Source organism: Diceros bicornis, chromosome 36 (genome assembly GCF_020826845.1).
Source record: "Diceros bicornis minor isolate mBicDic1 chromosome 36, mDicBic1.mat.cur, whole genome shotgun sequence".
Classification (NCBI taxonomy): domain Eukaryota; kingdom Metazoa; phylum Chordata; class Mammalia; order Perissodactyla; family Rhinocerotidae; genus Diceros; species Diceros bicornis.
This window is the reverse complement of record NC_080775.1, coordinates 17023081-17040212: the sequence shown is the minus strand read 5'-3', so window position 1 is coordinate 17040212 and position 17132 is coordinate 17023081. Positions and strand designations below refer to the sequence as shown.

At 42.0% G+C, this 17132-nt stretch overlaps 1 protein-coding gene across 2 annotated transcripts in view; it reads left to right on the top strand.

The window, feature by feature from the left end:
- The window catches only part of RSU1 (Ras suppressor protein 1), a 174584-nt gene that overhangs the window by 37315 nt on the left and 120137 nt on the right, over nt 1-17132 (top strand). For both annotated transcript variants that reach the window (XM_058532489.1, XM_058532488.1), the window contains 4 exons: nt 68-188; nt 6159-6277; nt 8194-8276; nt 8547-8661. In XM_058532489.1, the coding sequence (XP_058388472.1) occupies nt 68-188; nt 6159-6277; nt 8194-8276; nt 8547-8661 (438 nt within the window). The remainder of the gene's footprint in view (nt 1-67; nt 189-6158; nt 6278-8193; nt 8277-8546; nt 8662-17132) is intronic.

Sequence of the window (17132 nt, the reverse complement as noted above, 5' to 3'; positions counted from 1 at the left end):
GTGCTGCTGGCATTCCTCGCGAGGAGCGAGGTTCCTGCATTCACACTCAGCATTTTTGTTTCCGTAGCCGTGCCGCCAAACATAGCAGAACTGAAGAATTTGGAAGTACTTAACTTTTTTAATAACCAGATTGAGGAACTGCCCACACAGATCAGCAGCCTTCAAAAACTCAAACACCTGAACCTCGGGTGAGTATCTGGGGAGGAAGAGAAGGGAAAAGAAGAAGAAAGTGGAAGGGGAGTAGGGGCTGTGGGCAAGAGTGGGGGTGCTATTTGTATTATTGCCTAGGAGGAGCTGGTTTCTAATTTCTTTTCATGTTTTAGGTTTTTAAAAAAGTTTTATTGTTTTAATACATCCTTTCCGTGGCCTACATTAGCACATATCTATTTGAGAGCTAATCGAGAAGCTAATTGTTGGCGCAATAAGGGAGGTTTTTTTTTACTGTATTTTGTTTCCAATAAAATTTTATTTCAGTTATGTTGACCGGGAAGGGACTTCCTGGCATAGCATTAACAGCTCAGACCAGTTGTAATATGGTTGATTCTTCTCTCTGTATTAAGTAGAAATAGTTTACAAAGCACCTTCCTTCTTCGGAGGGGAGGGTACATTTCCTAACACATCTTCATTGATTCTTGCAATTTTTTAATTTAGTCGAGACGTTACAATCCTGTGTCTTTCTTGATACAAAGGTGAAGAGAGGAGTTTTGATTCAGCTGAGATTGGAGAACCAGGTAGCAGTGAATAATAATAATACCATATATTGCTTTACAGTTTTCAAAGTCTTCATGCTGGTATTTGACCCTTTCAACAATGATGTGGGAGGGCGGGCATTATTGCTTTCATTTCATGGAATGGAAGCCAAGCTCCTTCTGGGAGGTTAAGTGACTTGCTCTGATTGCCCCTGAGGCTGGTGACCGAGCTAGACAGAAAACCTCCATTGTCATGGATCCATGCCCTCTCCATCAGACACCACAGATGCCACCAGAACTTGGGCCTCTGAATTCCAGCTTCCTTGTTGTAGCTATTAGATGAAACGGCCTGCTCATGCTTCATCCTCTTTGTGAAGTAGTATATTCATTAAATTATAGCCATGAGATGCTCTAGTTAGGCTAGTGAGTTACATGGAGTGGCAATAGAAGCTGGCCAGATATTTATCAACTTAATAGGAAGCCATCATGGAAAAAAAAAAAGTCTCATTCATGGAATGATTTTTAGTTCCTTCTTTGTACAGGGAGTTTGGTTAGCCACTCTTATTTTGATGTTCACTCTGGTTGAGAGACAATCTTTGTAAGATCTATCAGCATTCTTTTTCCTAACATCTGAGGGGAAGTAGAGTCTAAAGGAGGGGAAATATCACTTTAGATCAGATGGCTTTTTCTCCTGCAAATAATGGAGACTGTATACCCATCTGGCAAAGCAGCAAAGAAAAGATGCTCCATTTATATCTTTGTTTTGAAAATTATTAAGTCCTCAAGTTTAATGTGCATGTAAGAAAGAAGCTAAAACTAGATCTATATACTAGATAGATAAAACTAGATATATTCTTACTGTTAATTTCTTCATCATGTATTAAATGCTTTATTATTTGTATTTAAGGTGCTAGGAACGGTACCTGGCACATAGTAAGCAGTACATGTTAGCTGTTATTATCATCATATTCGTTTTATTAATTCATTCATTTATTTTATGACCCTGTAAGTGCCTATTCTGCATCAGGAACCTTGGTAGTGTTGGGGATCAAAGGTGAAAGTCACATTCCCTGGCCTTCAGTGTAGGGGCAGAGCCGGCTGTGTGTGAGCAGTGACAGTATACAGTTGGGTCACTGACGTGTTGGAGGTTGTCGAAGGGCAGTGGGAGAGGGGGACAAGGAACACATTAGTCCACAGGTGAGATTCTCAGAGGGATTCCTCTGGGGGGAACTGAGAAGACAGTAACGGATGGGATGGGACCATCCCTGGATGTCTGTCGTGGGCAGCTGAAATTTGAGCTGAGACTTGATGCATGAGAACGAGTTTCTCAGACTCACAAGCAGACGGAAGACAAATCAGATTGTGAGAATGACATATTTAAAAGCTCAGAGCGCTGCGTGTTCCAGGAATTGCGAGTTGTGTGGTGTTGCTGAGTGTAAAGTGTGAGGCAGGGAGCGGTGAGGTAGAAAGGTGAGGTAGAAGATGAGAAGCATGAATGACGCTATTCATTTAATGAGTATTTCTTGAGCTCCCAACTATGTTCCTGGCCCTGTCCTCAGTACCGGCCATCCTGCCCTTGTGGAGCATACATCACACTTGGGGACGCAGACTATAAACTAATAAATGTCGGTAAAGACAGGGAGTCAACGTGCTAGTGAAGGGCCTTGTATGTCACATAAAGGAGCTCCGATTTATCCTAGTGACCATAGAGGAGTTTGCACAGCGGAGTAGCAGTGTGAGATAAGGTCAGATTTCATATGAAAGATCATGTGGAGGAGAGGTTGGAAGGAGGCAGGACCAGGAGGTCAGGAGACCCGTAAGATGCTAGATTAGCATTCCTGATGAACTAGGGCAGTGACAGTGGAGGCACGGGAGGGTTTTATGTGAAAACTTGATAGGAGGTAAAACTGAGAAGACGGTAACGGATGGGATGGGACGATCCCTGGATGTCTGTCGTGGGCAGCTGAAATCGGGGTGTAGATGTGGACTCAGCTTCGGGAAAAGATAATCAGCTCAGGTTTGTTTGGCTGGGTTCGAGGCGGCTTAGGACAGAGTTTTAAACTTTCCTTTCCATCAAATGCGTCTTAGTTACCTCTTTGTCATCTTTGGAGCTGTTTCCATCTTTGGTTCTCAGTGCTTAATTGATTGTGTAAAGTTTTCTGTCTTTAATTACGTAGCTACATAGATAAGGGTGGTCAAAGTTGGAACAAAATTCTTACTCCTCTGGGAAAGGAATTGACATGGGTTTCAATAAAGGATACTTCTGTCCTCAGATGGCATAAAAAACTAAACCCGCACAGCCCTGTTGAAGGCAAGTCACGGAGGGAGGACTCCTTAGAACAAGCAGCCAGAATCAAACATACACACAGGAGACCCGGCAGCAGAGCAGTTAGCCACGTGTATGCATGATCCAAACAGCATATCCCACTAGAAGTTGCTTTTGAAATTTTGTATAGTATTTGCTGTTTATTCTGATGATTGCCAAGGCCTGAAAAAACTTATAGGCCATCTGAATAAATAAAGGATAGTTTAGTTATGTTATTAATTCTTTAAACGTGGTTCATTTTAGAGGGTTTACTTTGCAAAAATGTAAAGTCATATTCAGGCCTACGTGTTGGTAAGTATTTCTGTGTGGGATAATAAACCATGACCAACTCTTCTGGAATAACTGACCTAATGGGATGCTAGAGCTCATCTCGTGAGCACTTAGAAGTTTTCACCAAGCACAGTGTTGAGTGTTGGTGGATTTGGATTTTTTGGGTGGGTTTTTGGCTTTTTTTTTGCTAAGTGTGTGAGCACGTCACTATGGAGGTGAGAGACATTTTTGCCTTTGGCCAAGGAGGTTTTGTTGAAGCAAGAGGAGCCCAAGAGGACCTCCAGAGATCAAAATATTCCAAAAGGGAAGCATTAATGGGGGCCTTCCTAGCTTTTGAAAAAGAGAGAGAAAAAAGATACTGAACACCCTTCGACTATCTGGTTTTATAAATTTCTCCATCATATGCAGGTATTTTCCCATTTCCAATCACATTTGAAAAATGTTCAGAGAAGAATATACACCGTTTGGCATGGTTGAGCCATGAGCAACTTTATCTTTAAATACCTGGAGTGATTGGAGAGTAAGCTGGTGTGGTGCAAACTGGAAAACCATCCTTGATGGTTCAGACTCTCCACAGTGGTCTTCTCCTAATGTGAGCTTGTCTTTTTGAGGCTGAGTGAAAATTTCTATCCAACGTCCTGAAAAATAATTGGAGTTAGAGCTAACATTTCTTGAGAACCCATTTATAGCTACGAATTCTGCTAGGTGCCTCATGTATTTTCTCTCTCATGCTCCTGGTGATCCTGCCAGGAAGGTATTGCTATCCTCATTTTACAGTTGAAGACCTTGGGTCTCAGAGAAGCTGACTAACTTCCCCAAGGTCACCCAGCTAGCTGGACTTCCAACCTGGCTTGTTCTTCACTGCCCCTCCTATAACCTCGCATGGAAACCTTGAGTGCCAGTGCTCTGGGAGAGGGCCCTGGAAACACGTTTCACATGTGTAGATGTTGATGGATGTTAGCACCCATCGTAGGGGAAGCCAGCACCTGTCGCCTGTCCTTCTGCAGAGAGATGTGCTTTCTGGTTGCTGTGCAAGCGCTGGTGTCCAGAAAAACTGCCGGTAGTCCCTGCAGCTCCTTGCATTGTTTGTAGCTGGGACTATTGTCAGCACTCCTTCTGGACCTTCAGAAGCATTTAATTTAGGGCTTCCTCTCTGCCTGCCGGGTTAGTGGGCCCACTGCCGTCACTTACTGCTTCAGCTGCGTGGGGGCTCTGCTGTTGGGGGTATTGGTTGGGGGCATTGGTTTATTGCTCAGGGAGAAAGAGAACCTGCAGTTTAGTAGATTCTTGCCACCAGGAGGTGGACAGGCTCGGCCTTGCTCTCGGATGGAGATTAGATGGGAGCTTTCCCTTTGGTGAGATGCCTCTTCCCCCTAAGAAAGTCTAACCATGCATTTCCTGCGCCTGACATGTCAGAAGTGCACTACTGTGTTTGGAGAGGAAAAGGTTATTGTTGATTTTCAAAAATGAGTATCTTAGAGCAATATTTAAAGAAAGAAGCACCTACTTTATACTTCTGTGCCTTTCTATCTGGTTTTCATTCGGTCTACTCAGATTCCTTGCACTGGAATCCAGGGATTAGGGCTGCCTTGGCTGCCATGCGTGCTAGGTGCTCTCAGATGCATGTTACCCTCATCAGTTGAGTCAGAAGTCCTTGGTATTTAACTTCTCATGGCCTGTTTTTTCATCTCAGCATTAGAGAGAGAATTATAAGCGCTGTCCTGCCTGTATTAGACGATGGGTTTGGTGATCCAGGTGAAATACTTGATATAAGTGTGCTTCAAAGATTGTGAATTCGCGGAAAACACTGGTTGTTGTCATTACAATAAATTGTCATGGAAGTTGTTTTGCTGAGTGTAGAGTGAACCCAGGACTTCGTCCCCTTCGAGAGGTGGAAATCACTCTTCTCCTGGCTTCTCCCTCTGCTAGCAGCTATTTCTTCTGAGGCCTGGTTGGTGGGTGTGGACAGGACTGTATCTAATATGAGAAGGATTGATTCTAGAATTATTTTTAGTGTCGCAGTCCCTCCCACCTTTCAATATCTGTCAGCCTATATTAGATTTTTTAAAAAATTATGTCTAAGCCGGCTTTTAAGTGTGCTCAAAGGGAACTGCATTACGAAAAATAAGGGTCTTGAAGAAAATAATAAAAGATAGTAATGGAAAAAAATTTCCCTTAGATTTCATTTGAGATAGATATGTTTTTTATTTTCAATTGTGGTAAAATACACATAACATAAAATTTACCATCTTAACCATTTTAAGTGTATGATTCAGTCGTGTTAAGTATATTCACATTGTTGTGCAGCCAGATGTCCAGAAGTTTCTCATCACGCAAAATTGAAACTCTATACCCATTAAACAACAACTCCCCATTCCCCCTCCCTCAGCCCCTGGCAACCACCATTCTATTTAGAGATAATTTTGAATGTTAGTAGTTGCACGAAAAAGTGATTGTTTTTCTCTTCTTGGGAGGAATAAGTGAAACAAAATAAAGCAAAAGTCTGAAAACTACAAGGCTTAATATGTATCTTTTGAGCTCTTATTATTTCTACATTCAGAAGGAAATTTTTCTCTAGAAGGACAGGTATTTTGTGATGATTTAAGTTTCTACGGAAAACAATAATTGAGCAACACCATTGGAGAAAATGACAACTAAGACATTTTCAAACGTTTCGTGAACATATAGATTCTCTGACCAAAATTACTAGGTTGGTTAAAAGAACATAAAGTGATTATAGAATTATGGCCTCTGTTAAGGTTTCAGCCTCTCACACCTGGCTCTTAGGCCTGTGACATAGAGGTGATCTGAATATTCTGTCTAAACATACGTTCTGTGTGTGACGTCTTGGATTTTTTTTTCCCCAACCGCAGCATGAACAGACTAAACACTTTGCCTCGAGGATTTGGCTCCCTCCCAGCTCTGGAGGTCCTTGATTTGACTTACAACAACTTGAATGAAAATTCTCTTCCTGGAAACTTCTTCTACCTGAGTAAGAAACTTTTAATTCTATAAATCTCCTTAAAACGGTACTTGACGTTCTAAAAGTAAAATTTATCTGCCAGGGCCCAAACTCCAAGAGAAATTATTGGAATATATATTTTTTTCTTTACAGATTCCTTTTGAATATTCCTTCATAGCTCAGCAGTATGTATATGTGATGTATAGTTATCTGACACCGTTGTGCTGAAGTGGACTTGGTAATGTCATATTACCTTTCTGGTAGAGATTATGTACCTAAATGAGATCAAGTCTCATATTTAGCTAAGGAACTTGACTTCCTTTTTAAAGAATGTGCAAAAAAAATAAACAACAAAAACGTGTCCTCTCATGTTGCATTTAACTTTTTTTTTTTTTTTTTTGCTGGGAAAGATTCTCCCTGAGCTAACATCTGTTGCCAGTCTTCCTCTCTCTTTTTTTTTTTCCCCTCCCCAAAGCCCTAGTACCTAGTTGTATACTCTAGTTGTAGGTCCTTTTAGTTCTTCTGTGTGAGCTGCCACCACAGCATGGCAACTGACGCATGAATGGTGTGGTTCTGTGCCTGGGAACCGAACCTGGGTTGTCGAAGCGGAGAGCACCAAACTTTAACTACTAGGCCATCAGGACTGGCTGTGTTTTTAACTCTTTGTAGGCTGTTTACCCAAGGATATTCCAAGCAATTGTTTATAAAAATAGCCTTTAATAAACCTCTCACAGAATTTTAAGTATTTCCAGCCAGGATTCTTGTTCTACGCCTTTTAAAAAGTGCTCTTATTGATAATAGTCTCTCTTGTCTAATATACAAAAAAAATTAAGAAATTGTTAGGCACAGATGAACACACTTTATATGCAAGTGAATTTCTTGCTGCAGATGCTCATAACGATTAAGAAAAACTGAATTTTCCGAGAACTCAGGAAATATTTAGGAAAGAGTTGCTTTCCTTCCATGAGAGTTCTGCTTTTCCAAATAGTGACATACATGGCATCAAGAAATTCTGAATTTTCTGAGCTAGTCTCTAACATTTCATTTTTTACCGTATGTATACTCTCTCTCTCAAAGTTTCTCAAGCATGTGAAACCAACTCTAAAATATTTTCTTGGGCCGTGTAAGCAATTGTTTTTGTTATGTATGTTAACGTACACTTCTGTCGAGTTTTCAGACATTGGAATGCAGTTAAATATCTGTAAACAAACAAAACATGCATCTGATTATACTCCTGCTTTTTGAATGCAGGTAAAAAGATGCTTTAGGGTGTTACTCTTTGGTAGATTGGGATCATGGTATCGTTGTGCAATATTGTTAACAAATTTCTGATGACTGATATTCTGCCTAAGTTCAGGTTTTGTTTATTTTTTAAGCTCCATGTCGTCATTTTAGCCCCTCTGTTTTCATTTATTTTTGTCATTAAGGCTATGGAAACAAGTAATAATAATTAGTCTGATTATGGAAACAATGAACTACGATTGTGGCCTCCATCACCGGAAAGTCTTTTAGTTATTTATCTTTAAACTGGTCGCATTTACACGAAAGAGCCCTTTTACAGCAAGTATTGATATAAAATGACACAGTGGTTTTCTTTGTTTTACTTTGGATGCAAATCAAGCAATAAATGTGAACCTGAAGTAATAGAAGAAAAGTAGCTATCTTTTCCGAAAGCGCATGGCAACTCCGTGCCAGAGACTGCTGGTGCCCACACTTGTTCATTGTGTCAGTCCTCTTGGATATAGATGTTTTCCTGAATACACCAGCCCCGCAATAAGCCAGTACATCTAAGTTTGACCTGCTTCTTATTATCGGGAGCCCTAGGTATGTCACCAGCTTTTCACCGAGCCAGGGTTATTAATCAAAGCTGACTCGCTTGTATTGATCAGACCTCCAATGGTTGAGTTCCGTGCCACCCTGTTTATATATTGCTGTTTAATTTGCAGCCACCCTGCGTGCACTCTATCTAAGTGACAACGATTTTGAAATCCTGCCGCCAGATACTGGGAAGCTCACAAAGTTGCAGATAGTAAGTAATTTATCTAAATTCTGAGAAAATCAATTCACTTCTGCAGCCCTTGTAGGAGTAGAATCAAGTCAATTTGAGCAGGAGTGTGGTTTGTTTTGCAGGAATAAACCACTACTCCTGAAATGGCTTCTTGTTCATCCACAGACACTTGTAAATAAATTGGAAGGATTGAGCCTTGTAAGAAGAGGGCATGAAAGAGGACAAGAGATTCTGTTGAGCGCCTCTTGGTGTGAAAATTGTTTTGACAACTCCTTGTTTTCTTATATTTAGCTCAGCCTTAGAGATAACGACCTGATCTCGCTGCCTAAGGAAATCGGGGAGCTTACTCAGCTTAAGGAACTCCACATTCAGGGGAACCGCCTGACCGTTCTGCCCCCAGAGCTAGGTAAGGTTGGTGATGAATGGTCTGAGTTCTGGGTTTAATTGATAACGATGATCCAAATGCAGCAATGCTGAACAACCGTCTCTTCTCTTCTTGGCACGTCCCCTCCACTGAGGCACCCAATTCTGATCATTTCAAGTAACATTTGTCATTGGCCAGAGGTCACTGTTATGGGTTAGACCTGTCCTGGTGCTGTGTTCAGCAGCTACAGCACCCAGTGTCTCAGAAACTGCTGATGAAAGATGACCCAGCTCAGCTGCCCCCCTGGTGTAGTGAAAAGAGCCTGAGGTTAGTGGTAATGGTCTTATTTAAGGCCCCTCCTTTACTAGCTGGTGATTTTTTTTCTTTTTTCTTTTTTGCTGTGAAAGATTAGCCCTGAGCTAACATCTGTACCAGTCTTCCTCTACTCTATACGTGGGTTGCCGACACAGCGTGGCTGATGAGTAGTGTAGGTCCATGCCCGGGATCCGAACTCACGAACCCGGGCTGCTGGAGCGGAACACACCAAACTTAACCACTACGCCACGGGGCAGGCCCCCGGTTTTTGTGTTTTTTTTTTTTGATCAAACCATCACACTTATTTTTTTTAATCTCTCAATTTTTTATTTTAATCCCTTGAAAACTTTTACCAAATAAAGTATGCATTATAGCTGCTTAAAAATACCTTTTCTAGCCGTGAAGTTGGTTGTCTCCTGATTCCATCTCCAGTGGGAACTGTTAAATATGTTCTAGCTGGGAATTTCTCAGTCCTACTCTCATAGTGGCTGAATATTACCACTTTGCCTGGTCATTCAGCTGGCCCAGGGTGGGCTAATGACCTCCCTCAGAAATAACATCCAAACTAGTTATTCTGTGACCGAGGTTATGCTGCCCTTCTGGAAGAGCTCCATGAGTTCACTTTTCTTTTCTCGTGCAGACTCTCAGAATCCTCTCATTTCTTCAATACATTGAACTGCATTGTTTCCCAAACTCGGACTATTTGCATTTCTGCTCCAAAATACCATAATTTTAAAACACACATTTAACCTGAAGTTCTTTGAGAAAGTACCTCAAATGTGTCTGGTGGTTTTCAAGAGGCCAGTTATTATCAATTAGGATGTAAGGTCCATGAGAGCAGGGGTTTACATTTGTCCCTGCTCTCTCTCCAGTGCCTACCATGTGGTAGGCGTGAAGGAGGCGCTCAAGGAACATGTGCTGAGTGGGTTAATGAAAGGAGGTGTTAGCAAGGTGCTGGGAAGGCTATGAGCAGGCAGAGTTTGACTTTTGTCCAGAGCTGTGCTGTCTGGTATGGAAGCCATGAGCCACATTCCAAGTCCTCACTAGCCACATGTGGCTCATGGCTGCCCTGTGAGAGAACGCAGATAGAGAACATTTCCATCAGCGCAAGAAGTTCTGTTGGGCAGCGCTGGTCTAAAGGAAAAGCATGCACCTGATTTTATGGAACAGATGTAAAGTTTCACCCCCACTTTTCCCATCTCCTTTAGCTCCTTTGTTGGTGTAAAAAATCTAGAGGAATTTGTGCTGATTTTAAGGGCTGGGGCAAGTCTCTGCATTCTCTTCACTGAGTTACAAGTAACCAAGTCTCACCTTAGAGGCAGGCTACAGGGTCAAGAAAAGATCTTTGCAAAAGTTATTTTAGTATTTTTGGTGAGGAAGATTGGCCCTGAGCTAACATCTTGTTGCCAATCTTCCTCTTTTTGCTGAGGAAGATTCCCCCAGAGCTGACGTCTGTGCCCGTCTTCCTCTATTTTGTATGTGGGTCACCACCACAGCATGGCTTGATGAGTGATGTAGGTCCGCGCCTGGGATCCAAACCCGCGAACCCCGGGCCACCCAAGCGGAGCACGTGAATTTAACCACTACGCCACCGGGCTGGCCCCTGCAAAAAATTTTAAGGCAAACTTGTTGTCAAAGGAAAGATGTGTATAGTGATCGTGAACCATTGCTGTTAGCATGACTAATACCTGGGTCTTTTGCAGAATACAAATACCTGCTCCCTCCCAATCTGCTGGATCAAAATCTCCATGCGTGAGACTAATTCTAGTGTAGTTGGTCAAGCTCCCTCAGTGCTTCTGGCGTGCATCCTTGGTTAGTGTGATTAGGAGAAATGAGAAAAAATGTGTATTTTGTTGCTGTTTTATTTCATTTCATTTTTCGAGCAATCAGGCACTGCAGGGCATTAGATTAATCAGTGATTTCTATCACATGATAATTTGTTAGAAAAATGCTTAGTTAAACCCATACATACGTAAATATTTTGAAATCTTACTCATATTGCTTATGCTATTTAAATACTGCATGTAGTCGTGTTTGTCTGACATTCCTGTTAAGCTCTCCAATAACAAATTATATATTTTTTTATTTGAGTAGAATTGAGAAGGAATGCTTTATTTTTGTGAGCCACACCTAGAAAAGCTTAATTTCAACATCTGTCTGGTGGGAATTTTCCCTAATTGCAGGCAAACACTTAGCTGGAAATAAATGAAAAACCCCCAGGAGTTTCTGTTACAAATCTAAACTCAAGATGAAGACAGATGTTTTATTTATTTTTGAACAGTGATTTTTTTTTTAAAAGTCAAGAATAATACTTAGTAACGTAATAAATAGCTATTATGATAACAGCCAGCGTGTGTTAAGGCCTCATGTGCCACGGCACTACGCTCAAGTGCTTTTTCTGCTTTGTCTTCTGTAATTGTCATAAGACTAGTAAGGCGACTTTTTAAAGGAGAGAAAACTGAGGCTAGGAGAGGGTTGGTGACCTGTCCGTAGGGACACAGTGAGCCGTGGAGGCGAGATTTGAACCCTGACAGCCTGTCCTCCAGGCCCAGTATATTCCTAACCACTGTAGTGTATTCCTTCCCATCTGTGTGCCACTAAAAGGATTCCTAGAAAGTGGTTTCCATGTTTGAACAAAACACAACACCTACCCATCCTTCCTCTCCCCACAATGGTGGCAGGGGAAGAGGATACAATGTGGCCAATTGCGTGGCTGGCTGTGCTGGTGTGGGAGCATCAGGGCTAGAATAACCCTGTGCAAAAAGCAGATGAGATGGCCTCTTTGAAAGCAATTGCTGTTCTGCTTTTCCATTCCAGGCCAGTTGTATTGTCCCTGTGGTTCTTTCCCCTGATAAACATCCAGCCGCAGGAGGAATGTCTTTTGTTTGTCTGTGTACTCGATACTTAAGGGGGTCATTGGAGCTGCCTGGCCGGTCGATGAGCACTGCTGGGGACTGGTGGACTTGAAGCTTGTTACGTCTGTCCCTGCTGCATCCGCTGGCTGCAGATCTGCTTCCGGTGCGCATTACGTTAAAGTGTGGATAACGATCTCTCCCCCATATTTTCATTTTTTTACATAATCTGAATACGCAAGGTAAAATGCTTTTGAGATTTCTGTGAAATTTCCTTTAAAAATAAATCCGGAGTTAACCTGAAACCTTGTTGGTAAGAGTATTTGAGCCAAGCAAGAGACTCCAGATGAGTTCTGACTTGTCAGATCTGAGAACGTGCAAGGATGACACAAAATAAAAGTCAGGGCCTTGGTGGGAGTTTTAATATGTAATTGTCTTACTTTCCTTTTGTTGTGCATCCCTGAATAAGTTACTTCAACCATTATGTCTGGTTCCTAAACAGGAAAGCACTTGATTTGATGTTAGTCCATATACCTATAGGAAATTAGATATGAGTTGGGTCTGTTATTCACCCATTCATTTATTCATTCATTCAGACATTTATTAAGTTCTTATTTTACACCAGGTCTTGTGTCCAGGAAATAAAGTAAAATTCACTTATTCAGCAACTGTTTATTGGGTCCCTGCTTCATGTTTTATTTCCTGAGGATAAACCAAGAGACAAAACACCCCTTATGACATTCTAGAGGGGGAGGATGGGTGGGTGGGTGGGTGGATGGATGGATAGATGGACAGATGGATGGGTAAATAGCAAGCATATAAGATGATGCTAAGTGCTCTGGGAAAAAATTAAGCATGGAGAGTATCCTCATGGGGGGATGTTATTGCTCTATTATACAGAGTGATCAGAGAAAGCCTCACTCTTAAGGTGGTGTCATGTAAGCAGATACATAAAGAAGGGAGGGAGGTTTCCTGGCAGAGGGAACAGCAAGTGCAGAGATGGGCTTGTGTGTTGAGGAACAGCAAGACGGGTGTAGCTGGAACAGAGTGAGTGGGGGGAGAGTCGGAAGAGATGAGCTTAGATAGGAAGTGGGACTAGGTCACATGGGACCTTGTGGGGCATTGTAAGGACATTAGCTTTTACTCTGAGTGAGATGGTTTGGTAGGCTGAATAATGGTCCCCTTGAGATACTCACATCCTTATCACCGGAACGTAGGAAGATGTTACCTTGCCTGGTAAAAGGACTCTTCGGATGTGATTTAGAATCTTGAGATGGGGAGATTATCCTGAACTACCAGAGTGAGCCCAGTGTAATCATAAGAGGCCTTAGAGGAGGAAGGCAGGAAAAGGAGAGACAGTAGTAGAAGATGTGATGACAGAAGCAATAGGTTGGAGTCCTGTGTGGAAGGGGCCAGGAGCCAAGGAACATGGGCGACCTCCAGCAGCTGAAAAAGGCAAGGGAGTGGAATTTCTCCTGAAGCCTCCAGAAGGAATGCAGCCCTTCTGCGTTCATGCAGATCATATTAATGGTCAGATTCTGGGTCTGTTTCAAAGGCAGAACTAATGGGAATTGGTGATGATTTAGATGAGGGGGGAGAGAGTGAAGATTGACTGTGAGGTTTTGAAGCTGGGGAACTAGAAGGATGGGGAAGATAGTGGGAAGGGTAGGTTAGGGAGATGTGGGAGGAGAGGAGCTAGTCATGAGCTGAGTTTGGGTGTCCTCGGTTTCAGATGCCTTTTGGATGTCTGTTCAAGAAGGCAACTGGCTATTAGAATCTGGAGTTCAGAAGAATGGTCTGGGCTGCGTGTATAACTTTGGGCATTATCAGCTTAAATGTAATTTAAGCCACAGATTGGATGAGATCCCTTGGACGTGACTGTAGAGGATAGAAGGTAAAGGCACGAAGCACTGGTTCCTAAAGACTGAAACCATAAGGATCCAGGACCTTTATGGGTCGGGCTGCCTCCCAGGCAAGCATCTGTGGCCAGCTCAGGGACTGTGGCACCCCTGGTTGGCCCCACGACAGCTCCCCAGTGCTAGGCAATGGGTGTGCTTTTGCTTCATAGGAAAAAGGGGTTCCCTTACGAGGCGGATTGAGGCTACCGTTTTTTCCTGGCAGCTGCTAACTCTGCCAGCAAAGGAGTGAAATAGACACAATTGAAATGTACTCCTGAGTCTACCTGAATCCAAAAGTCTCTTTTGGACCAGTGTCTTCAGCCAGCCAGTTCTACTTCAGAAAGCAGCAACGTGACTAACTGACGTTTCACCCACTTTTAATTAGTGGGAGAATTAATCAGCGGAGTGGAGAAAGGGTCTGCACTGGTAGGGGAGGAAGGAAAGGCAGATATCCTGACCAATCCTCGGCACAGATAAAGCCTCAGAGTAAACACCCTCATGGTGATTTCAGAGCTGGTGGCTCTGTGAGCCGTCTTCTCTTCCGCTTTTGCATTTTCTCGTTCACACGTGAGACAGTTGTAGTCTTGTGAGCTGGAGATGTGAGATGTATGTTTTTGTATGGTCTCTTTCCTAAGTTTTCCAGGGTTCAGTTAGTTGCCCTTGATGGAATCATTTCTGGTTTCTTGGCTTCGAGACAGTCGTGGGACCTCTTCTCCTGCATTTGTCAGCCAGATAATTGCCTTTGGAGAAGGAAATTGCGTTGGTCAGCTAGGCATGCAACAAAGCAAAGTGTTTTAGATGTCAGAGTCTTATCTACACCAATTTGAGCAGCCTATGGGAGGGAGCTAGCTGGTCTTATGTCCTACTGTATGTGCCAGTAATCAATAGCAATTTTCATTATGTATTCTTTCTAGCATGCTTGTGAAGGGTGGAAACAAATATTAATCCCATTCAGAGAGTAAGTGATGTCATGAATTGAGAATTTCCGTCCAATTGTATTCTCCAGAATGAACAGAATTCAGAAAGAGTGGATATACCAGCCTAAAATCCTTCATTACACCTCTTAATCCTTTTCTTTATGGGCGTTGAGCAGCTACAGAAAATCCTTTTTCTACTGAGGCAGGCAAGAAGGCAATGCAGCATTCTCACTTTGGTCAATCAAGTCCCAGATTGTAAGTGTCTTGTTTATCATCTCGTGTGTTATTGTCACTCTGTCAATTGATTCCCAATGATCTTATCCAGAGGTTTAAAACATGTTGTAATGTGTGCAGTAGATTGTAAAGGTTTGTCTCTTCATCACTAGGCTTGGGTTCCAGTCTCACTATCCCGATTCCTTGCTCTCTGACCGTGGATGTTATTTTACCTTCTGTGCCTCATGTGGAATGAGGGTAATGATAGCCCCCACCTCAGAGTGTTGTTGTGAGAATTAAAGTAATCCATTTAAAGAATTTAGCCCCGTGCCAGGAGTAAGTACAACTGCTCAGTAAATATTAGGTAAATGAACACAGGTACACAGGTGTGTGTATACATGTACACACACCCCTGTGGACTATTATACTATTAAACTCTGACTGTTTAGAGACTGGTTTTCTGAGAATTGGGCTCTTCCAAAACAGTCTAAGCATAGTGATTGCCCCACGTCCCACCTTTTGACAGGGGAGAAGCAGTTAGTCGCTGACCACCTGGTGAGCGAGAATGACCAAAAAGGTCCAAAAGCTAAAGTCTCTGTTACCCGCTGTGATTGCTCGGTTTATCAAGTGGCTAAAAGAAAGACTGAATTACTCTCCTGTGTGAAAGCTGAGAAGAAGCATGGGAGGTGTCAGAGATATGCACGGGAAGAAAAGGGGGAGGAGAGAGTGAGGGTCAGATGGAGGGGCTCTCATGGCAAACAGGGTGGACGAGACGCTGGCAAGAAGAGTTTCACTTTCAATCACATCGTAATTTTAATAATACACTTTTAATTTCACTAATGATTTTCCATGTCTGTGCCCTTTTGTGAGTTTTATAATTGAGGCTGAGAGCAGGTCACCTGGTTCTTCTACCTAGAAAGCTCTGTGGTTAGCTTTTTTCTTGGACCATTGGTTGCTTCATTCCTTCCTTCCTTAATTTATTCCTTCATTCATTCACTTGTTTACTTTTTGACATCCTTTGTATGACTATGAACTTGTCCCAAATTAGGCTCACTTTTTCATCCCATGTTGACATTAAACTGCCTCTCTGCAAGAGGCAACTTTGTTTTCCAATTGTTTAATTTGTCAGTCTTGTTACCTTTTGTGACAGTGCTCATTTCACTGATGATTTTTTCTCCTCGCAGAACTCATGATAATCACTGTTCTAAACTAATTGTTCACATTTTTTAATATTACTGATGTGTGCATACACTGTAATCCTTTTGTCACTTTTCTACATATTAGTAATTTGTTTCATGTGTACAGCACAATATATAAGTCCATCTTTCTAAATCTTTCTTATTTTTGTTATAAATTAGAACCACTAAAGATCCAGAGTGTGAAATCTGACTCTTCTGGAGTTGGGCAAACTAGTTTAGCTATCCTGTGCAGTCTTTTAACTCTTTTCTTAAGAAAAGGTGTAATGGCAATTGTTAACCATCTCCAGAATAATCGGACACCAAGGGCATAAGAAGAAGTTAAAAAAATTTTTTTTAGTCTAGATTCTCCATTCTGGAGAATGGAGAGAATTCTACCTGCCCTAACCCCAGGCCACTGTCTGTTGTTATCAGAATTGGTTTTCTCTGCCAAAATCCTTTACTTGTGAAAGGTGGAGATGGGTCATGATCTGTCTAGGCTGAGAAGTGGTACTACTGAATTTGCCATCTTTTCTACTTGTCTTCTCCTTGGTTTTGTTGATTTGCCCATCTTAGACTTGTGAATGAAGTGGAGACATGGGACAGCATAGTTGAGAGTGTGATATGTGGTGTCAGCTTGCCTGGGGCGCAGTCCCATCTCCAAGCATCACAGGATGAGTGACCTTGAGTGAATCACTTACCCACGTGTTAATCACTGGCTGTAACTAAGTCGCAGTTGGCCTTTTTCCAACTGGGGTACAATTTCTAGATCGCCAGGATCCTCACCTGAGCTACTTAGATTCCTGATAAAACGAAAATGAAGAAATTACGTAACAGAATTATACGATGTTTTGTATATTTTGTTTTCCTTTTAAAATGAATTTTTAATATACAAAAATATAGCACAATGTAATTATCCTGTTACTCACTGGGCAGTTGTAAGATTTATAAAATTTAGTTTGGAATGCTGCCGGCGATGTGGTCTGGATAGTGGTGTACAAAATTAAAATTATACAAGAAAGATAGTCTCGTTTCAAACTCACTTGTAGAAAATGCCCAGAATTTGAGACTTTTTGGAAGTGCTGTTGGTCCAGTTCCCTCACTTGCATTATTGTTTCTTTTCCTCCTCTTACTACATTCCTT